Genomic DNA, 27,162 nt, shown 5'->3' with positions numbered 1-27,162 from the left:
GGAAGCTCTGTTCAGCCGTGGGCCACTGGGCGTTTTCTGCCGGTGGTCACCGTTCCGCCTACCTGGCAGGCGCTGGGGGTGGGGGGCGGCTCTGCCCCTCAGCAGGCCGCTGGGCCTGCTCTGTGGATGGTCACAGTTCCCTCTACCTTGCCAGCGCAGGGGGAGGGGGCGGCTCTGCCTCTAGGAGTGTATTTTTATATAAATACATGGAGTATAACTTCCCATTTTTGTGGTTGTACATGATGTGGAGTTACACTGGTCATGTGTTCATATATTAACATAGGAAAGTTATGTCCGATACATTCTACTGTCTTTCCTATTCCCATTCCCCTCCCTTCCCTTTATTCCCTTTTGTCTAGTTCAGTAAACTTCTATTCTCCCCGCCCCCTTATTATGTATTAGCATTTGCGTATCAGAGAGTATAAGGCCTTTGGTTTTTTGGGATTGGCTTATTTTATTTGGCATGATATTCTCCAGTTCCATCCATTTATTGGCAAATGCCATAATTTTATTCTTTATGGCTGAGTAATAGTCCATTGTGTATATGTGCCACATTTTCTTTATTCATCTATTGAAGGGCACCTAGTCTTTGTTCCATAGTTTAGCTATTGTGAATTGAGCTACTATAAACATTGGTGTGGCTATGTCACTGTAGAATGCTAATTTTAAGTCCTTTGGGTATAACCAAAGAATGAGATAGCTGGGTCAAATGGTGGTTCTATTCCAAGTTTCCTGAGGAATTTCCATACTGCTTTCCATAGTGATTGCACCAATTTGCAGTCCCACCAGCAATATATGAGTGTACCTTTTCCCCCACATCCTCTCTAATACTTATTATTGCTTGTATTGTTGATAATTGCCATTCTGATTGGAGTGAGTTGAAATCTCAGTGTAGTTTTTTTTTTAATACCTTTATTTTGTTTGTTTATTTTTATGTGATGCTGAAGGTTTAACCCATGGCCCCACACGTGCTAGGCAAGTGCTCTACCACTTAGCCACAACCTCAGTGTAATTTTAATTTGCACTTCTCTAATTAGTAGTGATGTTGAACATTTTTTCATATATTTGTTAATCATTTGTATTTCTTCTGTGAAGTGTGCGTTCACTTCCTTTGCCCATTTATTGATTGGGTTATTTGTGGTTTTGGTGTTAAGTTTTTTGAATTCTTTATATATCCTAGAGGTTAATGCTTTGAGGTGTAGGTGGCAAAGATTTTCTCCCATTCTATAGGCTCTCTCTTTGCATTCTTGATTCTTAATGATTTAGATGTTGTTTTATAACTTTTCTTCTGATTATGAAAACTTTACATTGAAGCTCCCTCATTTTAGAAGATGTTCATGGCTACTAATTTATTTTTTAATTTTAAGAGAAATGGCTACGACTTTTGCTCGCCTGTGCCAACAAGTTGATATTACACAAAGACATCTGGAAGAAGAAATTGCTAGATTAACCAAAGAAATAGATCAGTTGGAGAAAATACAAAACAATTCGAAGTTCTTAAGGTATTTAAACTTTTATTCTAAAAAATGTGAATATTTAGTGGTCTCATTACCAAAATGTAATTATATAAAATCATGAATGATTTATAAAATTTTGAACTTTCTGTGTTTAAATTAAGATCTTCTATATTTAATTTCATGTTTAGTAATTTCAATATAAGTTTTTTTCAACAAGAGAGAATATCTGAATTAAAAGGAATTTTATAGATCCAAATTTACTCTGTGTTAGGCCAAATTAGTCCCCTTTTAGAACAGAAGTTCTGTAATTTAAAGTGAATTTTTAGTCCATTATGGTCAAGACCATAAATTCTGTTCTCATTGGGGATTATTGGGTATATTTAAATCTGAAGCAACAAAAATAAACTAGTTTTCTGTTAAAATGTATGTTTCTGGTTTGATGTTTTAATTATGGATTGTTTGAGATCTAATATAACTTCCTTTTGGGGCAAGACTGGAAGTGTCACTGTCGGGTTTATACTTAGAAGTTTGTACTTTTAGCTTTCTTATTTATTAGCTAACCTGCCAGTGTGTCTGGGAAAATTGTTAAGCACCATCTAAAAATGCTATCACTACTTCCAGGGAACATACAGTTGCCTATGCTTAGAGTAGCTTAGTAGCCCCATTTACAAATTGCAGGAACTCTCTTTGTAACCAGAATTGTGGGAACATATATTTGTCATAGACCACATAATAATGTTTTAGTCAATGACAATGTACATATGTAGTGGTAGTCCCATGATTTCATAATGCAACTGAAAATTTCTATCCCTGATATCATAGCCATCCTAAGGTCATAATATATAACACATTACTCATGTGTTTGTTTATACAAATATTAATCCTTATGTTATAATTGTCTACTGTATTCAGTACAGATTTTTAGCCTAGAAGCTGCAGTAGGCCATGCCCTATAGCCTAAATGTGTGGTAGGCCATTGCCCAATCTGGGGTTGTATAAATAAGCTCTGATGTTCACACACAAAAAAATCAAGTATTGATAAATGATGTACTTCTTAGAGAGTATCCCAGTTATGCAAGGCATGCTTCTATGCAGAGTCTCCATTGTTAATAGATGAGGCTCAACCATTTAGGTAGAATTTAATTTAACTTGCCTAATGCTTCAGCACAGTGGCCTGAAGAAGTATATTCAATGGCGTTTATGGCGTATTTACATTTACTCAGTGTGATCTCAGTCATGGTGGGCAGAAACAAAACAAGACCCCCTTCCTCTCTAAAGTAGAGAATAAGCAGGCACCCACCCAGTGAATTTGTGCTCTGGCATAGCTTGTGAATGGGAGGTATAAGTCTATTTCTCTGATAGTTTTAGTTACAGTTTTCCTCTATTACTATAGGCGATTTTATTGCATCAAGTGTGATACTAGTGTTGAGAAAATATTTTTGGTCTATCACGGCCCAGGAACATATACCAGCTTCTCTGCATGTACATAGAATGACTTATTCAGTATTTTGTGCCTTACTTACAAGGAGATTTCAAAGACAGTCGTAACTGTATGTGACTTAAGATGTAATTCCTATGTAAGATGATATAACTCCACTGTCTTCTTATATTCCAAATCTCTTTCTTTATAAGTTTTTCTCTTTTATCTCAGTAAAGCTGTTTTTAGGTCCTAGACATTGAATTCTGCATTCATTGTGAAGTTTCAGTGGCATATAACAATGAATATTCTGAAAAGGGTGGGCAACAGTCAAGGAGTTCCAAGGAACCTAATAATAGCTGATTAGCAAGTTTTTCTTTTTAAGATTGGCTAGAATGAGGCATTTTTCTCATTGACCTTTATGATAATTAAAGTGTTTTTTTTTTGGTTTTTTTTTTTTAACTAGAAATAAAGCTGTTCAGCTTGAAAATGAGTTGGAGAATTTTACTAAGCAATTTCTACATTCAAGCAATGAGGAATCTTAAACAATAGAGGTTGCTTTGGTGAACGTCATGGGAGGAAATGGAACCTGGAAGATTGGGAGAGTTGTTATTTTTATGAAATGACTTCAATATGAATTATACTATAACTAAGTGGCAAATCCCTGTGTAGATTCTGGTAATGATCTATCCCAGGGTGTTTGCATTTCAGAAAAGTGTTAGGATATGTTTTTGTTTTAATTTGGGATAAAGACTAAGTTTTTTGTGTTAAATAATGAATTAGTTAAAAACAACAGAACCAACTTTGTGACCCCTGAGGGGTGGGTCCTTGAGCTCTTTAATTGGGGCTTTCTTTGTTTTTGATTCTGAAAAACTCTGCTTCCTGGTATCCAGGAGTTAGAGAGTGATCCTTTCATCTTCTTTCTCAAAACTAATTTTTTGATGCCTTCTTTAATGGGAATAGTCAACTTTTTGTTTTGTTTTATAAGCTCCATTGCTCTAACCTCCAAGGAGTGTGGAATGTTCTTGAGTGTCCTATTTATGCAGGTTACAATCATTCTTGCCATCATGGCAAGTATGTAAACCACTAATAAATATGCTGTTTTTACCCCTTCTTTTATTCCCATTAAAACTGATGTTATAAATTTGTTATTATAGTCACTTATAAAAGTATCTGAGTCTAAATAGTTTCTTTATCTGTTTTCTAAGAAATATTTTCAACTTTGCTCCAGTTAGGAGTCCAGTAAGGAAAGCTTTTCTATCTTAGTTGGAGGAATAGAGTTTGATGTGATGAAAATAGCCAAAGATATAGGAGGTCTGCATTTTGGCTGATAACAGTAATGTTTAAAAGCTATTCTTCAGAAGGCACTTGCCTAAGGTAACTGCTGGATTATCCCCCACTGGAAGCTTTTACTTGTATTTAAGATATGAATTTGCTATGGCTCCATTAAAAATTAACACTGTAATTTTTTTACCTTAATGAAATGTTCATGGATTCAAGTATTATATCTGCTTCTGTATGAAAAACTGATTGAAACTTATATGGGAATATTTTAAAATGACATCATTCTGGGATCTTGCTGTAAAAAATAAAGATCAGCATCACCTAGACGCTTGTTAAAATACAAATCCCTGGGAACATAGTGCATTTGGCCAGGTATGGTTTGATTCTTTTTTGTGGGAGGGTAACATTTCAGCTTTTTTTTCTTACATTAATACTCGATACTTCTTTCCTGTGCCTTTTAAGGCTCCTGAATACTAGTTGGTCTTTTCACAACACATAACTCTATTTTTCAAGATATTTGAAGGAAACAATAACATAATTTAAGCCATAGAAGCCTTTCCAAAACATTTGTTATGCAAGTCAGATATTAGGATGCATTATTCAAATTTAAATACAAGTGACTATTAGTTTTTACCATTTTTTTGCTGATTTATAACCCCAGAAATGGTACAGGCAACCAAGTGGAATTAGGTGACAACTATAACAATTAGGTTTCTAAGATCGGGTACTTACTGCTAATTTAGATTACAAGTTATATGAAAGTACTTGAATTGTTGGTATTACTTCATTAATACAATACAGTGGTTCTTAAAGTTTGGTCCCTGGATCATCAATATCACTTCTGAGCTTATTATAAATATAGATTCTCAGGTCTCAATCCAGACTATAAAATCAGATACACTACATTTGGGGCCCTAGCAATTTTTTTCCTCTGTTACTGTATTATAGTTGTACATAATAGCTGAGCTCATTTTGACATCATTCAGGCATGGAATTTACTCCATTTTAGTCCTTGGTTTCCCTACTTTTCCTCCCTCCTCCTGTTAACCTTCCTTTACTCTACTGGGCTACCTTTCACTCATTTACTTTTAATTGGTGCTTTATAGATATAAATAAGGTGGCGTTCACTGTGGTCTGTACATGAACAGTGTAATTTTGTTCCACATTTCCTTCTCTTTGTTGTCCTTCCTCCCACTCAATTGCCTCCTACTCTGCTGAGCTGCTCTCTATGGTATCCTAGCCCTTACCCCCACTTTTCCCTTACTTTACTATAGCTTCCATATAGGAAAGAAAACATTAGACATGTGATTTTCTTCAGTCTGGCTTATTTCATGTAGCATGTTGTTCTTCATTTACATCCATTTACTGACAAATGCCATAATTTTATTCTTCATGGCTGAGTAAAACTCCATTGTGTGTATATATACCTCACTTTCTTTTAACCATTTCATCTATCGAAGAGCACCTGGGCTGATTCCCTATCTTGCCTGTTGTGAATTGTGATGGTATAAACTGATGGCTGTATCACTCTAGTAACCCAGCAATTATTTTAACAAGCCCTCCAGGTGATACTGATGTTTACAATAAAGTTTGGGAGCCGCTAGTATATTGTTCTGGTATAGTAAGTTTTCCCATCACTAGTTTGAATGTAGTTTCACCTAATCAAGTTTGAAAATGTATGACTTGGAAATGAAACACTAAAATAAACAAAACAACTCTTATGCTTAGATATAAGTGCATTGATGACAAGACCGTGAATTAAGTTATGTAATTATGACTGGTATAGTTCAGTTATTACACATATACTTGATTATTTGTGTGTTTGCAGGATTATTTATTAAACTTTGTATAATCTTAAACTTCTTACAAAACATTTTTATGAGTATGCAATCTTGTAAGGTGAAAATAAAACCTGTTTGCCAGATAGCTGATAAGTGTAGCATTTATACTAGTATTTAGTGAGAGTTAATCTTTCATTCTTAATCATTTTTAATCATGATAGACATACAAGATTATCTTGCAGTGACTGGCACTTATGATTGCATTACTGTTTAGTTCCCCTGGCCAGATATTGAAAAGGTAAGTAAGATGCCATAGACCACCACTGGGGGCATATTTTGAGGGTTTTTTCCATATGGGATGTGCAATTTACAGGTACTTAGTATTATTCCCTGGACAAATAGAACTAACATTCTCAATTTTCTTAGTAATCTTCCCTTAAAGCTGTGATGAGATAAAAGAAAGTAAAAAACATGTTTTAATCAGTACTATAAGTAGACTTGGTTATATAAAAATTATACAAAATGGAATTAAATTATCATGGAAGGAGTTCTAGGGGAAACAATTACTTTTGCTCTTTAATGATAATCTGTGGCCTTTGAACAATAAGCTAGAAGTTTACAATGCTAAAGGATATGTGAGCGGCACTCTTCCTTGCTTCTGCAGCCTGTTCATTTTTTTAAAGTTGGCTATGACACCTGGTGGACACTTTTCCCTTTTTTTTTTTGGTTGTAGATGGACACAATATTTTTATGTAGTGCTGAAGTTTGAACCCAGTGCCTCACATGCACTAGGCAAGTGCTCTGCCACTCAGCTACAACTCCAGCCTCTATTCATTTTTCATGAGGAAAAAAAATGCTATTAAAATTATTTTAAGGGCTGGGGATGTGGCTCAAGTGGTAGTGCGCTCGCCTGGCATGTGTGCGGCCCAGATTTGATCCTCAGCACCACATACAAAGATGTTGTGTCCGCCAAAAACTAAAAAAAAATATTAAAATTCTCTCTCTCTCTCTCAAAAAATTATTTAAAATTTTATTTTGTTTTTTAGATAGACATAAAGATAGCATTCACTGTGGTCTGTTTATACATGAGTATACTTTTGTTCGACATTTCCTCCTCTTTCTTTCCTTCTCCCTCTCAATCTTCTGTTGACCTCTATATGGTATCCTATTGTTTCTCCTATTGTTTAGTTAAAGAATTTAGGGCTGAGTATGAAATGCTGGATTTGAAGTTTAGTTCTGGGTCTTAAATTTTTTAAATCCTAAAATTTGACTTAAAACATATAGTGAACTCTGGTTAAAAGCACTTTATTGATTACAATATCAATTCACAACACATTATTTCACAAAGCAACTATACAAATAAAGGAATAAATCACTGTAAGAAAGATCAATGAATACTGTTAAATCATGTCACAAGTCCACAGTTGTATGGTTTAAAGCTTTTATAAGAGGCTTTAATCTAGCAAGTTTACCTTTTCCAAAATTAAACATACTACTGACATTCATAGTCAATTGGCCACAAGTGTGTACATACATCTAGGTGAAGAAAAACATTTTCAAAATTCTTTAACAAATTATTTTAACCAACTTTAAAGACACACTTTGACATAGATGCCTTTGGATAAGAAAATGCAAATGTTCAGATGCTTCTTTGAAAGAAAACAATAGGATAGAGCACCATTGTGTAAAAGACAGAAAGGCTTGAAATATCCTACCAGTATTATCACTGAAGTTATGTTAATTAAAAATAAATATGATGTAATATTTTGTTGGGTACATATAATACGAGTTCGAACACGTTTTTCTTCCTTAATGCTGCATTATCATACATTTTACAAAATCAGTCATTGTACTTAAGAAAAGTGACTTTTTAAGTTTTCTCAACATGTAAAACATTTGCTAAAATACAAGGTGGTACCATCAGTCTGATAAAATTTAAAACAATGCTAGCGTACACATTCTAGAAAATATTTTTAAGGTGTACCTATTTTAACCAATATTTTAAAATATAGTATTGAATTTGAGCCAACACAAGATGAATAACAGAAGAAAAACTAGTAAATCTGAAGTATATTTCTTATTCTACTTAATCCAATTTAAGGTACCAGTTTTATTTATGGAACTACATTTTCTCATTAAAAAGACGGTCTCACCTGTGGATGATTTTAAAAATTCTCACGGGAGGTAAGAAACAACTTAAAATTTTACTTTTCACAATGGCAAAAGGGAAATGTGAAGCTGAACATAGTACTTAATTACAAGCCTGACTTAGGTTCTAAAGATTCTAGAAAGAACATTCATTGCTAAAATGACAAGGAACCCATTTAGGGAACTGTTTAATCAGTTTTTCCAAGTTAAACTCATCAACAATAAGTAACACGTATTGCATTATAATTTAAAATTGAGACATTCACATCAATGCCTAAATTTCCCTGAACATTTTCGCTTTTAAAACAATGTCTTGGACCAGCAGGATTGGAGCTCAGTTATATAGCAATGGCACAGCATTTTTAAGTTTTTTTTTTTTTTTTTTGTAGTTCTGTATGGACAGAATGCCTTTATGTGGTGCTAAAGATCGAACCTGGTGCACCTCATATGCTAGGCAAGCATTCTGCCACTGAGATACAGCCCCAACCTGGCACAGCATTTTTTTTTTTTTCCTTTTTAACCAACAATCTGTCACCTGGAGAAAAGAACGTTTAATAGGTTAAAATCCAACATTTCAGAAACATTTACATTTATTATCTCAGGGAAACTAGCTTATACTACCATGCAATATTAATCAGCTCAGCTAAGTCTAAATTGAGAATTGCTTACTAGGTTCTCTAGCTACCGAAATACTAAGCCCATACCTCTGCCTCTATGAATTTAGAATTCAATGTGGTGTATCACAACTTAAATTTTGAGCTAGGGAGGACCTTCAATATTTGGTCAAATAGTATATCTGCTAAAAATGAATCCTGTCCAAAGTGAAGGAAATATCCTTGCTGATGACAGGAACTGCTTTCTTGAGCAAGGATTTGGGATGATTTGCCTGGTGATTATGGAGCTTTAGAAAAGAACATGTTCCTTTAAAATATTCTTGCCAGAGGGATATTGTGCATGTGTGTAGTTCTTAGGAAGCTGAGGAGGATCCCTTGAAGCCCAGGAGTTTGAGGCAACATAGTGAAACCCTACTCTATCTTGTAAAAACAAACACAGACCATTCCCCCAAGATCTCAAAAAGCAACTCTGTGATATAAAGAGTCTACATGTAACCTGCTGAGGCACATTATGTTTACATGTTGCTTAAAAAGGTAAAGAAGAAAAACTAATAGGTACCAGATAACTGCAATTTTTTTTTTTTTTTTTGAGAGGGGGGCCAGGAATTGAACCTAGGAACCCTTAACCACTGAACTATGTCTACAGCCTTTTTTTTTTTTTTTTTAATTTGAGAAAGAGTCTCACTAAGTTGTTGAGGCTGACTTTGAACTTGGGATCATCCTGCCTCAGCCTCCTGAGTCACTGGGTTTCAGGTGTGTGCCACCACACCTGGCTGCAATATTCCTGATGATGCAAATTCTTTAAAATTGAACTGGCCATATTTTTAAACCTTGAAAAACTTAAGATCCAAACTGCAATTATATACTCTGGTTTTAGGAAGTCTTATGCACAAAAACAGAATTAGAAATTCAGCTGAACTCAAACTGCAAATAAACAGATCTAGCAACTGGAACCCCTAGCACTAGAAAGCTAAAGGTTTCATAAGGTAGTTACTGTTGTAATTACACTACTTTTTCACCAACTGGTCCTATGTACAAGTGTTCAGTTGTGGTCAGTTTTCAGTTGTCTAATACGAGAATTGCTTTAAATTCTCTACACAAACAGTAACATTAAAATAAATGTCATTTAAAAATGTTAAGACCATAGGGTTCTAGCATGTATTATGTTTTTCTGACTAAAGTCTCTTGTTACAATAACTTTTAGCAGAAGATAACATACATACATATGTACATATATATCTATGTACACACATATCTATATAAGTTTGTGTGTATATATACATGGTTATAACAGAAGTGCTTCCTTGAATGGGATTTTGGAATGAACTACCTTTTTTGGAAATGGATATGTTCCTTTAAAATGTGGCTTATCTCAAAGAGCTACTCTTTATGAAGTGATATAAATAGTTCACAAATAATAGCAAAAAGTTGACAGTAATACTAATTAAAATACAAATATACACTCACACCTGCCATCTATAATATTGTTTTGGTCCTTTATCTTAATTTGCCTTTATCCTTTTATTCTCTTTCTATTATCAACTGGCCTTAATAAACAAAACTGACACTGATTTCATTGCGGTTAATGCACATTTTAGCACATTCATAATATAAAAATGAAAATTTATAGGTACAATTTGGGTGTACTTAGATTAGGGTTATAGGTTATCAAAAGTTAACACACAACTATGTGAACACACAAATATCTGAACAATAACTTAACAGTTTACCAAGTTACAAAACAACAGTGCACTGCTATATATCAGAATAACCCATGACTTAAGCATCAAGCAAGACTAACAATCTTCTATTGTCAATCATTTAGATCTACTTGTAGGAGAAAAATCAAAGAAGTGAAGTATTATTGTTTAGATTGGTGGAAGGGACATTGTAGTAACTGACCTATTATACTTTTGACAAGTAGAAGAATTGTGTGGTATATTTTTCTGACTTTCAGGCAAAAGCTGCTTTGAATTTTTTTTTTAAATTTTGCTTTCAAGTAGAATCACTTAGACATAGATAGTCTTTGAAGCAAAACCACTTAGAAACCAGTATTTTGTGGGATTGAGAGAATATTACTATAGGAGAGCAAAAAGCTTAAATGTTTCATTTTAAGAATTTGAGAGAATAGATAGTTTATATCAAATAAGATTTTATATTACATAAAAAAATTCATAAAGCCACCTTATTACATAACAAATCAGTGCTAGCAAATAGTTGAAGTTTATACTTCTCTGAAAAATGTTAATGTTGTCACACTAAATTTTTCATCTAGATGTATATTAGTAAAGAATACTAGGACAGAGTCTTCAGATGCAGGGACAATCCAAATGTTTATCAAACTTCTGAAATATAAGTAAACCCTACAACTTAGATCCAGAATATGAAATCAAGAGGAAGGTGCAACTCAAGAGGAAGGGCTACTCAAAAGTGGCAATTGATCATGATCAGTCTTTTAAAATGCCAAGAATTATTTATATGCTAGTATACTTTTTACTAATGTAATAAATTCTAATGAAGTTTCTTAGAGATGTCCAAAATGTCAGAGTGAAATCTCTATCTCTGGCCATTATAAAGTGAGCACTTATTTAGACTGACATCATGGCAAAGAATGCACTAATGATTCCCCTTATCTACCCATGCTCTTAGTAAGCAATCAGTATCCCTTTCAGATTAAAAAGCAATTCAGGATTCAAGGGGACTTCCCTCAAACAGCACACACGTACAGTATCACTTCCATCTATTATTGTGCCTTCCATTACAAAACTCAAAAACGTGACATTTCTTATGTATAAAAAGTTTAAAATGTAGTTCTTAACAAAATGCAAACACAATGACCAGCTGCTATAAAGTGTACATTCTATTCTACATAAAGAAATAATTAAACTCAGTACGAGCAAAAATTCCTCAATGTTAAATTCACCCAACTCTCAAATTAATACACTTGGTCCTTCTGATTTTCACAGGTACCTTGCCTTGTTTGTTTCCCCCATTTTTTTTTGGTAATTTCCCAAAAGCTGCTTTTGTATATAATAACTCAATAGAAAAATCTTCACCTGCAAATAAAAGGTAGATTTTTTTCACAGCTATAGGCTGTAGTATTGATTTCTCCAGATTATTAATGGAGAACAGACAATATGTATGACACTGTTAATTCCAGATTCTAAGAAAACTGTCCCAAGATCCTGTTGCCACAGCCATGCCATCATCTGTCACACCTAAACAGCTGACACGGTTGTCATGACCAGCGAGGACACCTAAAAAAAAATAGTTCAATACAAAGTTAGCAACCATCGTTTTAGTATTTAAAAAGTATGTACACAAACATTTTAAAGGTATGTACTCTAGCAGGGTAACCAGGTTCCTTTGAGTGGGCAGACCGCAATAAGTTAAGACGTACGTAAAACACACCTTTTTGTATTATTTGAATTGTTGATATATACATCAATTTGTTTTTAGTTTTTAAAAAAAACATTCTGTAATTAAGCTATTTTATATCTAGAAAAACCACAGTTTACATCACTGATATGTTCATGATATTTCAATTTTGCTACTGAGCTGTGCTTTCAACAAAAATAAAATTTTAAGTGAAGTTCAATGAAGTAGACTTTTTTTAACAAGAAAACATGAAAGTTGCCTTATATCTCTATTTCCAATACCAACTATATATATTTCTAGAAAAACTGAAGTTTCCATCACTAATATGTTCATGATATTTCAATTTTGCTCTCTCCATATATAGAGTTTATTCTGTTATCCACCAAACATAACTGTGGTTATAATGTTGGTTATAACTCTAAACCATCCAACTCAATGAATTTTTATTTCCTTTCATCTTAAACTCACTTGATATCCTGATCCCTACACAGGATAAAATTAAGTATCCATTTTGGAGAGGGTTTGGGAATGAGAAATGTAAAAAAAAAAAGTTTTTTTTTTTTTTTTTTCAGTACTGGGGATGAAACCCAAGGACGCTCTACTACCAAGCTACCTTTCCAGCCCTTATTTTGAGACAGGGTCTCACTAAATTATCAGACTGACCTTTAACTTGCAATCCTCCTGCCTCAGCTTCCCAAGTTGCTGGGATTACAAGTGTGTACCACCATGCCTAGCTATAAAGTTTACTTTCTAATTATGGCTCCTAGTTTTTTTTTTCTGGAAATCAGCCCTCAAACCAGCAGCTAGATTATGCATTCCAGGTAGAAAAGTAAAAGATGCATCTGGGGTGGAACATGGCTAGTCCAAAGAGGGGGAGAGGCTGTAAGTTATACCACAGGTTCCCCAGTGAAAGCCTGGCTAGATGAGCCCTACTGTCATCACACCCAACCATAGCTGGACATATGGAGTTTCAAATAGTTTTGGTGCCTCATAAGAATGAACAAGAAGCCAAGAATCACTAGTCTTTTAAGGAAATAATCCAAAAATAAGGACAGGAGAGAACAAAAAATAGGAACATAGAAAAAAAACTGGAAAAACAAAAGACTATGCTTGAAGAAGAAAACTTAAAAAATAATTCACTAGTAATGTCAAAGAAGCAGAAGACATCAATCATGAGAAAAATAATAGATGCCATAAAAATGAGAGACAAAAACAGCTCTTAAAAAGATGGCAGCAAAAATGGAAACCAACACTTAAGGGTTGAAAGAAAAGATGAAGATTCCAGCACCTCAGGAGGCTGAGTTATGAGGATCACAAGTTCAAGACCAAGCCCAGCAACTTAGAACAACATCATATATATATTATCCTTCAGCAACATAGAAGACCATTAACTCAAAAGAAATCAGAAGGACTGGGGGATATAGCTCTGTAGTACTGCTCAAGGCCCTGGATTCAATCTCCAGAACCACAAAAACAAATTCAAAAAAGTTCACCAAGTACCCAGTGCAATGAATGAAAATGGATCTACTCAAAGACAAAAGAAAGTCTGAGGATTCATTAGTGACCAGCCCATCAGAACCAAAAAGATAATCTAAAAAAATCAACTGAACTCCAGAGAATACAAAAATACTGTATAGCAAAGGATGTCAAAGTATACTTCATTGTTCAGTAATAAACACTTCTTAAAAAGTCATATATCACACAATGTTGTTTATGAATGTAAACAAAACAAGCTGTATGGGAAAACTGGAAGATGGGAAGCCTGTGGTTATTGAGGGAGCAGGGATGCTAAGCCATACCCTTGCCATCCATGACAGTAGTTCAACAGAGAATGCCTCAAAGTTTCTTAAAAAGAAAAAAAAAATCGAGTACCATCAATATAGTCCTATTTTAAAGATATGGAAATAAATAAAAGTCTAAAGTAACTACTTTGGAAAGTGGAATATATGGGTTAAAGTCAAAGGTAGCAAGTCACACAGAAATATTCAATTGCTTAAATATAATTTAAAGTAAAATTTTGATTTTTTAAAAATTAAAATTGCTTTAATTTGTTATTAACCACAGTCCCCAATGTGGCTTGATTGTGTATTCTAATATTTGGAAACCTGCAAAGGAGAAATCCAAGAATGAGACTAAAGGAAGATAATAGGTCTATATCCTACCCCCGACAAGATCTGTCCCAGAAGACAACCCACAGTAGTTAAACTACTTCCTGTCAGGTTTTAAGAAAACTGAGATTTATTATAAAAGTCATATTCATTATTCATCTTATACTGAAATTTAGCAAACAAGAAAATATTATGGAACTTAATGTTACTCTTCAGAAACCTTAATAAAAATACAGACGATAGTTTGTAGGTCCACTCCAAGGGTAATGACAATGAACACAAAGGCTCTGAAGCTCCTGGGGACTTATTTACCAACCTGCACGATCTCCTTTCAGTGTGTCCCATACGTTACAATTAAAGTCATCATAACCAGCCAGCAGGAGGCGCCCACTTTTTGAGAAAGCCACAGAAGTGATTCCACAGATTATATTGTCATGAGAATACAACAACAACTCTTGGTCTGCTCGGAGGTCAAAGAGCCGGCAAGTAGCATCATCGGAGCCAGTGGCAAAGGCATATCCGTTTGGAAAAAACTAGAAAGAAAAGCAACACACATTTATTCCACATGTGTACATAAAAATCATGGGAGGCAGTATAATAACAGACTGGATCAAGGCAGATCTAGATTAGAATTCCAACTTTGTTATTTACCCTGTAAGTGACTGCTAGACACTACAGATTTTTAAATGTTCTGAGCCTTAGTTTCAGAGTTAGGATTGAATAAAATGACATATGCAAAGCACCTAGTCCACTGTTCAGCACATAGCAAATGTTAATAAATATTGGCTCTGCTCCTCTGGTATGTTTATTAAAACACTGAAATCAACAGGGGATAGATCGGGGAAGTGCTAGGGAGTGATATTGGTCAAATTATATTGTTACATTGTGTAAAAAAACATTTAAGTCATGTATTATTATTTATAGAATAATGTGGCATGTGTATTTAAGTATATGTGCATATACGTATATATATATACATATATATGAAGATTTTTGAATATTTGGATATTTTGAATATATATATATATATATATATATATATATATATATATATATATATATGAAGAAATATTCCAAAATCATGAGATACAGAAAAAATTTTATAAAAGAAAACATAAAACATTACAATGATACTAGGTAATAAATGAGTAATAAAGAAAATTATGTAGGATTACTCTGTGAATAATATTTCTCAGATATTGGGACTACATAACAATGAATTTTTTACAAAGGGAAAATCACATTCTTTCATATGTTTATCAGCCATCTATATTATTTTTGTGGGCTGATTTATTCATGATCTTTGTGTATTTTCTTCCTTTGGGTTGTTGATTTTTTAATTTATGGGAATAAATAAATTCATCTGTTTCCTTGTTGCAAATATTACTTTACAGTCTTATTGTTTGTCTTTTAATATTGTTTACTTTAAAAATATGCAGCACAGGAGGCTGAGGCAGGAGAATCACAAGTTTGAGGCCAGCCTCAGCAACTTAGTGAGGCCCTAAGCAACTTAGTGAGACCCTATCTCAAAGTAAAAAATAAAAAGGGTTGTGATATGGCTCAGTGGTTAAGCACCCTTGAATTCAAGCCCCAGTACAGAAAAAGAAAAAAAAAAAATTCTCTCTCTCTCTCTCTCAGTAGTTTTACATTTTTGTGCAATCAACTTTATCTTTCCCTTTGAGATTTCTTTCATTGCTTTTATGAACCTTCTCCAGGTTGATAGCTGATAAATGTTGTATGTTCATTTTAATTTCATTTTTACATCTTAATTTTTATTCATCTGGAGATTATTCGATAAACAGCATTCAGTGTAAGAATGTAATGCAATTTTCTTAATAGTTCAGCAATTGTTCCCTCTGTTAACTGATTTTTCTATTGATTTGCTAAGTCATTCACTACATTCTGGGCAACTTTTTTTTTTTCTTAATTCTGGGGATCAAACTGGGCCTCATGTATTCTAGGCAAGTGCCCTACCACCAAGCTACATCTCAGCACTCACTAAATTCTTATATATAGTAATTTTAGAGTTTTCTGCCTACCCTTGGTCACACCTGTGTCACACTTTTTTTGTATCACCTTTTTAAAAAATAAGTATAAAATAGTAAATTTTTATAATCTGGCTTGGCAAAACACTTTTGTTACTCTTCTGCTTCAAATCAGTCCATTTCCCTTTTTCCCTGCTTGAATTTCACAGATTTTGGTCATGTGTCTTTTCTCTACATACCTCAGATTCTCCTCAGCAAAACAAAACACCACTTGGATTATTGTTTTTCTTCTTTGTGTGTGTGTGTGCTGGGGATTAAGCCCAGGGCCTCACAATTGCTAGGCAAGCACTCTACCACTGAGCCATGCGACCATCTCTAAAGTTTTAAAATAAGATTGAGGGATGCTTAGTTTGATCCAATGGAAGGTATTTTCAGTTATTAAATATAAATATTTAGTATTACAGTTTTGTTTTCTTCATAAAGATCTGCATGATTTTTGGTACACTTACTTATAATTATTGTTGTTCTCAATTGGATTTCCTTCCTTTATATTTTCTCACAAGTAATTATTGGTATAGATAGCCGCTGATTTTTTAAACATATTTTTATTAGTGCATTATAGTTACACATAATAGTGGGGTACATTTTGTCATAATCATTCATATATATGTTATAATTTGCTCCATTTAAGTCCCCAATGCTGCTGCTGCTTTCCCTCTTCCCCACCCCTCTTCCCCTTCCTCTTCCTCTACTCTACTGGTTTGCCATCTATTTATGTATTGTTTTCCTTCGTCGGTGCTTTAATTGGTACGTATGAACCAGCTCAGGTGTCCTTCAACAGATGAACAAGTAAAGAAAGTGTGGATATATACATAACAGAGTTTTACTCAGTCATAAAGAAGGATCAAATTACAGTATTTGTTGGTAAATGGATACAATTGGAGAGCACCATGCTAAGTGAAATTAGCCAGACTCAGAAGAGTCAAGAGGTGAATATTTTTTCTCATATGCAGAAGCTAGAGCAAAGTAAGGGATAAGAGGGGATCCCATTAAAATAGAAGGGGATCAATGGAGTAAAAGAAGGGGATTGAGGGGAAGGAAGGAAGGGAAAAGAAGGAATTATGGAATGAAATTGACAAAATTATGCTAGGTACATATTTGATTTTTAAAATAGTTTTTGTAATCCAGAATATACAGTGAACTTTTTTCTTTGGGTTTCTAGGTAGCTAAACATACCTCCTTCAAATAATATTTTTTCCTACTTTCTAATGCAGCTCTTATTTTCATTGTAATCTAACTATACTGGCTGGAAGTTTCAGAATGATTTAAATAACGGTGATAGTGTTACTACTGTCCTCTTGCTACCAGGTGAATGCCTTTGTTGTGTTTCACAATCCAGGTGTTGGTGGGGTAGGCAGTGTTCACAGGTTACTCAGTTTCTGGAAATGCAAACACTTGTAATGCTTTTTAGGATGGTGAAAGCTTGGTGCTGGTGGAGGTGGTGTCTCCACACTAATTGGCAAATTCTTTTCCTTTTCAAACTCCTTGAGGGCTTGATAAGCCTCTCACAATTTCTTCCTTCCATCTTCTAAGCATCTCTTCATCAGTCATCCCTGACTACAGTGCCGTTCAGAAGGTCCTCTGAAAAGCAAGACTTTACCAAATCCTTACAGCCCACTCACGCTCTAGTATTTCTGATCATTTGCTTTCATTTGAATAACAGCAAAACACTCCGTCATTCCTTTGGAGAAAGTCCAACGCTAACTTACATGTCCAAATATGTCAAAGAAGAAATTAAAGAAAATCAGAATTCTGAACTGAATGAAAATGAAAACACAAAGCATCAAAATTTGAAGGACATAGTTTCAAGCAATACTGAGAAAGAAATTTATAGGTGTAAGCTCCAGTATTAGAAAAGAAAATAGTTTCAAATCAATATCGGTTTCTGCCTTAAGAAAATAGAGAAAGAAAGCAAATAAAATCCAAGTTTCATTCAATTAAAAAATAATAAAGATCTGAGTGAAAAATCCATAAAATAGAAAACAAACAAACAAACAAAAAAATAGGGAACATCATTGGAAACAAAAGCTCAGGGATAGGGATGTGGCTCAGTGGCAGAGCACTTGCCTAGCATTCGAAAGGCCCAGGGATCCTCAATAACAAACAAAAACCAAACAACAACAACAACCGAAAAAAAAAAAAAAAACCTCCAAAAAACAAAAGCTGGTTCTTTGAGAAAATAAGTAAAACTGCTAAGCTTCCAGCTAGAATTGTTCATTTTGCTAAGGTTGCCATAACAAGGCATCACAAACTGGTGGTTTAAACAACAAAATGTGTGGTCTCACAGTTCTGGGAGCTAGATGTTCAATATCAAGAGGTCTGAGGGCTGTGAGGGAAGAGCCTGTTAGGCCTTTCTCCTCCGCTTATGGATGGTCATCTTCTCCCTGCTCTCTTCATATCTGTCTTTTCGTTATGCTCAGCTGTCTTCAAACCTCCCTCGTTCATAACGACACCAGTCACTTTGGAGAGTGGCCCACCCAAACCAGGAGGACCTCATTTAGGTAATTACATCTGTAATAAACCTGTTTTAACAAGGTCACATTCTAAGTTACTGGGGCTTAGGGCTTCAACATATAAATTTTGGATGGACACAATTCAGCCCACAGTACCAGACTATTCAGGAAAAAGTACAAATTACCAACACCATGAATGAGAAGGAAAAATCCTACATATTCTACAAATATTAAAAGAATAGTAAGGAAAGAGTATAAAAAATTTAAAACCAATAAATTTGACAGTGTAGATGATATGAATCCCTTAAAAGATACAGACTACCAAAACTCACTCAAAAAAAAAAAAAAATAGGCCAGGTACAGTGGTGCATACCTATAATCTTGGCAACTCAGGAGGCTGAGGCAGGAGGATTGTAAATTCAAGGCCAGTCTCAGCAAATTAGCAAGATCCTATCTCAAAATAAAATTTAGAAAAGACTGGGGTGTGTCTCAGTGGTAAAGCTCCCCTAGGTTCAATCCCCAGTACAAAAAAGAAAAGAGCCTACACCTAATATGACTTAAGATCTGTAGTTTAAAATCTTTTTGAGGAAAACTTCCTGGCTAGACAGCTTCACAGATAAATTCAGCCAAGTATTTATGAAGCAATAACAATTCTATACAAACTTCCAGAAAGCTGAATAGGAATTGGAGGGAAGGCTTCCCAACTCCTCCCCTGAGGCCAGCATTATTTGATACAAAAGCCAGACAAAACATTTCCAGAAATGAAAAATAGAGCAATGACTTTATGAACAGGAATGCAAAACTTCACAACAAAAATTTCAGCAATCAAATCCACTAATATATAAAAAGAATAATGCATTATAACCAATTGTGGTTCGTCCCGGAAATGCAGGGGTGCATTAATATTTAAAAATCAGTGATAAATGTCAGTTAGCTTCATTTAATGCATTCCACGGTGTGTGTATATATGTATGAACATAACTATGCATTATAAATATGTAAAGATTTTATTTGTCACTTATACCCTTTTAAAGCTGGGGTTGGGGAGAGCCTTGATAGGAACAGCTGCATTAGGTCCTGGGAATGAAATTAATAATTCCAATTTATAATTATTAACAATACCTTTACTGCCAAGAAACACATGGAGGTCCCACAAATATAAACTCAAGTATAAAATTTCAGAAACTCAGTGAACTATTCAGTGAGGTTTAAATGGGTCTTGCCTACAAATCAGATATTATGGCTTGAGTTCCTAGCACACGATAAACAGTATGAGAAAATTTTTGGTAAATTAAAAGTCACCACTGAATATAACTAGAAAGTGAAAATACAATAAAGTTGGTCATAATTCCATCTGAGACAAAAAAAGGAATCATATCTTCTTTTGAACCATTTGACAGTGTGGATGATTCCAAAAGAAAATCTCAATATTTATTTTAGAAAAGATAGTGATAACATCCAGCCCACCTCCCCGCAAAAAGCAGAAGACAAATCAATCAATGTAAATTCACCATTTTAACAGACTGAAAAGGGGAAGCTACACACGACCGTCTCAATGGATGGAGAAAAGGTACCTGATAAAATTCAATGCCCTTTCCTGATTTCAGAACTTAGTGAATTAGGAATACAAGAGGACATCCTAGCCTGAGAGACATGCTGGGGTGAGTCGGGAGGGCTGGGCTTGCCAGCTCTAAGACTCTCAAAACAGGCTGACCTCGGGGTGGGGGTAGCAAAATATTTACTTTCTCTGATGGTCTCCTTAAAATCATGTAAAAATGACTTTCAATATGTAAATGATAAAAACTTAACCATTTTTTAAATCTGAAAATATCTTCTTATAAAACTAGAATGTGTTATACATCTGTCTTTGGTGACAGTGGTACTTTTGGAAATCCCAGGCACATCTATACACTTTGGCATCTGACGTACATAGGGACATTTGCCTGTGGCAGAGTCCCACATCTCCTAACACCTTCCCCTGGATCCTCACCACTGATAATCATTTTGAAGGCTATTCAGAATGTCACTTTTGCTTTATTCTATTTATAAGCACATATGACTAGTTCATTCTCACATATACTGAGTACTTTTTGTCTGGCTTAATCAACTTACAGTTCTCTGGTTTTTTCTTTCTTTCTTTCTTTCTTTTTTTTTTAAATGAGAGCTCATGCAGACAGTAAGTGGCAGAACTAATATTTAAAAATCCCAAGTACAGCTCACCTCAGAAGCTACACTCTTTACACTAAACAACTGCCTTTTCATTTGTTATTGGTCTCTCTCCAGGTTTTTCCCTTTGGCCCAAGAGAGATGTTTTTCTCATCTGAACACACTGCTGTGGACATCCTGCTTCTTCAAGGTGAGCTATCCCTCTAATTTGAAAGGAAACCTGTATTTTGGGCTGGGAGTGTAACTCAATGGTAGACTCCTCACCTATCATGCTCAAGGCCTTGGGTTCAATCCCCAGCACCACATAAATAACAACAAAAATAATTCTTATGTTTCATCTCTGGATTAAACTTTTTCTCACATAAAACACTATTATTTGGGAATTTGATGTAAAAGAGCACATTATTTATAAGAATCCTTGAGAGCAATTTTGTTATTAAAATCTTGCCACAGAGTTCAAGACTTTAAATGCATAATAAATTTTTTAAAAAAATACAATTTCAAAATAAACAAAAACAAAAATGTGATGCACTTACACTGACAGCATTAATATCTGAGACGTGTCCTGTGAAAGACTGTCTACACATTCCATCTCGAATATCCCATAATTTGGAAGAGGCGTCACAAGCACCAGAAACAAAAGTACGCATGTCAGGACTCAGAGAAAGACTCATGACATCTCCAGAGTGCCCAGTGAATGTGGTGGTCTGCTGGGCAGTTTCTATGTCCCATAAAGCACTGTAATTAAAAAAAAAACAAAAACAAAAACAAAAACAACCTCAATGACCAGTACTGTGTCTGCTGTTAGCTCCTACAAACTACCCTCAACCTCCAATCAGTGTACTTCTGGGATAAACTTACCAAGTTGTATCTCCTGAACTTGTAACAATCTGGCTGTCATCTAAAAATCGACAGCAGGACAAGTAGCCTGCAGCACAGAAAGTGGAAAATTTTAGGTTATATCACTGATCAAATAAGCCAAGTATCACATGGAATAGTATTATTCTTTCAAAAATATAACACCCGGGTGGCGAGTGTGTCTGTATGATCTATAGTTCTGCTTTTCATTACTTCAACTCCACACTGTCTGCAACTAACTTGTATCAACAAATTCTACTGAGGCACTCAGTACCTCAATGACACTGGGCACTCTGAAGGTTACAAAGCTGACGACAACATCTAAGACAGTTACCCAGGAAAGAAGATGCTCCCTTACACACCTAATTACAATCTAAGCTGTTAAGAACCTGGGAGGAAACCTTAAAAATGCAGAGAGAAATGAGAACATCCATGAAGGTTTTATGAAAGATGTAGCATATGAATGCCCAGAGTCTCTCAGTACTTCATAGTATGGAAATGGCAGGGAAATACTGTGCTAGAGACTTTTGTAAAAACACAATAAATAGTAATGACAAAAATTCAGATATGTAGAAATCAAAGGAGTGGCAATAAATTCCTATTAACGCCACTAACCAAGTACTACACTACAGAACTGTGGGGGTGCACACTGGCAAATAAGGCAAGCCAATATCACACAGTGCAAAATGCTCCTTTCATGTATTATCATTCATACTTTTGATTATATAACTGAGAACAGATGCCACGAATCCCATACTTGTTACATGGTAGCAGAAAAGGTAAATAATTGCATTGTCTTTTTATTTTATATTTTTCATGATTGTTTAAATTTTTATAGTAAATTTATCATTTCTTACAGGAACAACTGCTATTTTCAAAAGAAAAAAATAAAATTGTAGGGAGCTGAAAGTAGTACAGTTCCTTGGAAAAGCATGTGGTTAGCATGCATGAGGTCCTGGGTTCAATCTCTAGTACCCAAATAATATTAAAATAAAATTAAGGTCATTGCATGCATGATTTTTAAAAGTTATCATTTCCCTATTTCAGATTAATTTCTATTCTTTCCCCATTAACACTCATCCTTTAGTCAGTTAAGCCCAATTTGTCATGTATCCTGGGTCAGTGAAGTCTAGGGAAGAAGCAAGGTGGGACAGGAGAGAAGAGTGTTTAGTGATGCTCACCTGTGTGACCTGGCAACTCTCGGCTCACTCTCACGTTTCCCTCTCTGGTTTTTAAGTTATATATAGAGCAGATGTTGTCCAGACCTCCACAAGCAACATAATTACCAGACGGGGCATAAGCACAGGTCATCACCCAAGAGGATCTCAAAGGAATAGCGTGCATCTATGAAACAAATACAACCCACAAACTATCACTAAGGAAAGATTAAAAACAGTCATTTATTTTTAAAATCTACTTACAATGAAGTAAATATCATTAAAATTAAATACATATAAGAAAAATAAGCCAAATAAAAATATAATGACTTGAAAAAGTATTTATCTTTCAAAATTATCAAATTTTAAATACCAATCCACATACAAATGCCTTTTACTATTATTTCTGCATTATTAAATCATTTGGAGTTAAGAAGTATTATTTTTAGAAATTTCTTTTAGTACAAGCACGGACATAAGGGTGTCCCAATGCTAAAATACCCATCTGAAACATTGAGTGGCACGCAAAAGAAGAATCTCCTCCATAACACCAAACAATAAAAAGGAAGGTAATTAACAAGTATCAGTTCGTTAAAGAGATTCTTTCACAAAGAGATGACACTAGCATCCCTACATTAATAGGCACAGATTCTGAGTTCTCACTCAAACAATGGTAATAGTTGTGAGTAGATCTAGTCACACCTGTCTGGTGACTTGACTCCAAACTTCTGCAGGTCACATGGAAAAACTGAAGGTGTCTGGAAAAACAAAGCTAAATGCTCTGTATGGGGAATGAACACATCCCATGCCTACTACTATGCTCTTCCTTAAGCTAAAATAATGTTTTTGAAGTGCAATTTTTAAAAAAAAATGGAGTTGAAAGAGACATGCTTAATGCCCATTAATACAGAAAAACTGTTATATAGTTATCTTAGCTAGCTTTAAAATCTCAAGCAGCTTGGGATATAGCTCTGATAGAGTACTTGCCCAACATGTGCAAGACCCTGGGATTGATCAACAGCACCAAAAAAAAAAAAAAAAAAGAAGTTATTATCTCACTAAATAATTACTGGGATTATTATAAATATAATGGGATTCCTTCCTTCCAGTGGATATATTAAGAGAATCCTGTATTTGGCCACCAAGAGACCTAAACAAGTAGTAATTTGCCTCTAATCTACTATATCTTCCAATTAGTCCAGAACCAGAAATCAATGCCTAGAGTGGGCCAAGGAAAAGCTTTATACTAGCCATCTAGCTTACCCATACTAGAAATAAAAATCTCTGGGTCTTTCACATTAGAAAATGTGATTTTAAAAAAATAATTTATGCAAAAAAATTTCTAAAATTTCAATATAAATAAGGAAATTCAAGCCAAACACTCTGAACAATATTCCTGTAGTTTTTCCTTGGAAATAAAAAAAGGATTAAACATTAAAAGCAAACACTAAGCCTAAAGAGAGGATCTAGATTAAAATAAATAAAATGTTGATCTCAGAAGGCAAATAAAGTTTGAAGAAAGAATAAAAGAAAGAATTGGTGGACAGCAAAACAAACACAAGATTACTTAGAAGAAGGATTAAGAAATTCTACCTTATTTGTTGTATAGCTATCCCAAATAATTAATTTTCCATCTTGGGAAGCACTTACTAGTAGCCTAGAGGAACAAACACAAAAATAATTTGATACTTAGAGGAAAAAAGAGTTTAAATTAGTTATGCATTGCATTAATGTAGGACAGTTCAGAAAAGAAAGTAACAAATTTTTCCAATAAAAACCTGATACCAAGAAATGTTCTTCCAACTTTTAAAAAATTTATGCTACATGCAAAAATTTTGAACATACATCACAAAATTTAGCAATTTGACTGAGAATGTCTGTGACTATGATTCAACATCATTATTCAAGGTTTTGGTAGACATTAGCTGACTGGCTGGCTCGTTTAGTATTACTAATTAAATTGAATGGCAGTAGACTACATATAGACTTAAAGGCACACTTCATTCAACCTAAACACACCAACGGGGATCTGTGAGTGCACTGCAGTGTCACAGGTACAATGTGGCCCTATCTCCATCCTTGAGTTCTCTACCATCTGGAGGAGAAAAGACGTTTGTGTACATTTATAATAAGTCAAGGGAGTGAAAACTGTCACAAGAGTGGTATAAAGTACATCCCATAGGAAAGTAAAAGAGGAATGAATAACTGCTAGTTGAATTAATTAAAATTCAGTTGGTAGAGTGCTTGCCTCACATGCACAAGGCCCTGGGTTCAATCCCCAGCACCACCACCAAAAAAAAATAAAAAAAGAGAGAGAGAGAGAGAGATAATGCATATTTAAAAATGGAATTAACAGCTAAAGATAGAGAAAACTGTGTATTCTAAGGGTAGGGCTGAAGTACGATCAATGAAAACAGGTGGAAAAATACAGTGAATGTTTCAGGACGGGGTCTTCCAATTTTGTAGAGTTTGTGAAAAATAGGAAACATAAGCTAAGAAAAATAGACCAGGCTTAACTACAGAAAACATTATTTGCTAGACTATGGGGTATAAACTCTTGACTAAGTACTTATTAGTCATTGAATTTTTAATTTTATTCTGGAATTATATTTTTCACCATGATATAAAATTTAGAAGATTAAAAAAAATTACCTTGCTAAGTCTAATCCCCAGCAGCTCATCTGAGTTCCCTTCCCTTTAGGAAAATAACATCATGAGTTCTCTTTTTTCTAGGGGCTGGGTGGGGGGGCGAGTGGTGGTTACCAGGGATTGAACTCAACCATTGAGCCACATCTCCAGCCCTATTTTGTGTTTTATTTAGAGACAGGGTCTCCCTGAGTTGCTTTGTGCCTTGCTTTTGCTGAGGCTGGCTTTGAACTCAAAATCCTCCTGCCTCAGCCTCCTGAGCCGCTGTGATTACAGGCATGTGCCATTGTGCCTGGCTATCATCTGGTTCTTAATGTTGTAAATATTAATTTTGTTGTTACAAAAAGGAAGATCTGATAGTGGAGAATAGGAACCCATGGAAAATTCTTCGAAAATCAATTGGCATCATCAGTTTCAGAATGGGTAGGAAGACAATGTGAGGCAGGTTCCTGGGGGACTTGTTTGCTTTTGAGAATATTTTTAAGGAAAGAAAGGATGACTAGTGTTATTTCAAATAACAGGATTTCAGGTTAAAAGTTTGCCCTGTCAACAAGGCAAATTATTTTTACCCTAATTTTTTTTTAAGAAAAAGAATACTGTATTTGCCTTAGCTCTATGTCAATTGTATAATCTTATCTATCCCCTCCTAAGAGGCACACAGGGTATATTACTACTCTGTATCCCATTTATATCCAAGAGAAACAAGTGAGGGAGGCTTTCTCTACTTACAATTTTAGTGTGTCTCTTGGAAGCAGAGAACACATGTGCAACCTTTATTAAACAATATTTTCTTACATTACACAGTAAGATGAACTAAATCAAAGAAACAAGGTGATCTCTGAGGCAGCAGGCAGATTTACTACTGCCAGATGTGCTGGATAAAGTGGAGCCTGAACTGAAACCCTAGGAACACAGTGAACGGTTGTAACCAACCATATATCCTGTAAGCCACAGGTGTGCCCAGATGTGTGTGTGTGCACCTGCTGATACTCAGATTTAATTTGATCATATGCATTTATATGTTGAGTTGGGGGAGTAAAAAAAGATGTAGTGAATAAAAATATCCTTGTTTCATGTAATTAGATCCTCTGTGAACTGAGGCAGTAAGAAATTGTAGCAATATCTACTAATTTGCACACAGTGTTCAATATATATTTGCTTATTAACTGACAAGGTTAATATATAATAAAACTGCTTTGGACATATTAAAAAAAAGTATAATACCCTACTGCAAAAAAAAAAGAAACCGTCTTTGAAATAGTTTTCCCAGCTCATATGATAAAGGTCTTTTTGAGAAGTAAACTGGCTTTCTAGATTAAAAGTTTTTAAATGTTCAGGCTGCAGATATAGCTCAATGGTAGAGGATTCAAGAGCCCCTGGGTTTGATCCTTGCACCGAAAGAAAAGTTTGAATATTCTTAGTGAAAATAAAGTGTTCAGGGGGCTGGGTGCAGTGGTGCATGCCTATAATCCCAGTGGCTCGGGAGGCTGAGGCAGGAGGATCTCAAGTTCAAAGCCAGCCTCAGCAACTTAGCAAGACTGTCTCTAAATAAAATGTGAAAAGGGGCCTGGGATGTGGCTTAGTGGTTAAGCACCCCTGGGTTCAATCCGAAGTACCAAAAAAAAAAAAAAAAAAAAAAAAAAAAAAAAA

The 27,162-nt window shown here is 34.7% G+C and overlaps 2 protein-coding genes across 4 annotated transcripts in view; one reads left to right on the top strand and one right to left on the bottom strand.

Annotated features, from left to right (window-relative positions):
- Positions 1-6,084, top strand: part of Mfn1 (mitofusin 1) — a 41,853-nt gene extending 35,769 nt beyond the window's left edge. Inside the window, exons 16-17 of the mRNA XM_015494240.2 lie at positions 1,368-1,502; positions 3,341-6,084. Coding sequence (XP_015349726.1) covers positions 1,368-1,502; positions 3,341-3,419 — 214 coding nt within the window. The 3' untranslated portion in view covers positions 3,420-6,084. The remainder of the gene's footprint in view (positions 1-1,367; positions 1,503-3,340) is intronic.
- Positions 6,085-7,228: 1,144 nt separating this feature from the next.
- Gnb4 (G protein subunit beta 4) overlaps positions 7,229-27,162 on the bottom strand; it is a 31,657-nt gene continuing 11,723 nt past the window's right edge. For 2 of the 3 annotated variants that reach the window (XM_048814249.1, XM_048814250.1), the window contains 5 exons: positions 22,891-23,053; positions 21,713-21,779; positions 21,388-21,589; positions 14,504-14,720; positions 7,229-11,958 (listed from right to left, as the gene is read on the bottom strand). In XM_048814249.1, the coding sequence (XP_048670206.1) occupies positions 11,852-11,958; positions 14,504-14,720; positions 21,388-21,589; positions 21,713-21,779; positions 22,891-23,053 (756 nt within the window). In that variant the 3' untranslated portion in view covers positions 7,229-11,851. Of the gene's footprint in view, positions 11,959-14,503; positions 14,721-21,387; positions 21,590-21,712; positions 21,780-22,890; positions 23,054-24,459; positions 24,524-27,162 lie in introns of all 3 variants that reach the window. The other variant, XM_015494239.2, reaches the window with a different exon arrangement.

The sequence above is a fragment of the Marmota marmota genome, unplaced genomic scaffold, assembly GCF_001458135.2.
Source record: "Marmota marmota marmota unplaced genomic scaffold, marMar, whole genome shotgun sequence".
NCBI lineage: Eukaryota > Metazoa > Chordata > Mammalia > Rodentia > Sciuridae > Marmota > Marmota marmota.
Note: the sequence above shows the minus strand (reverse complement) of the source record. Positions and strands in the feature narration are given on the sequence as shown.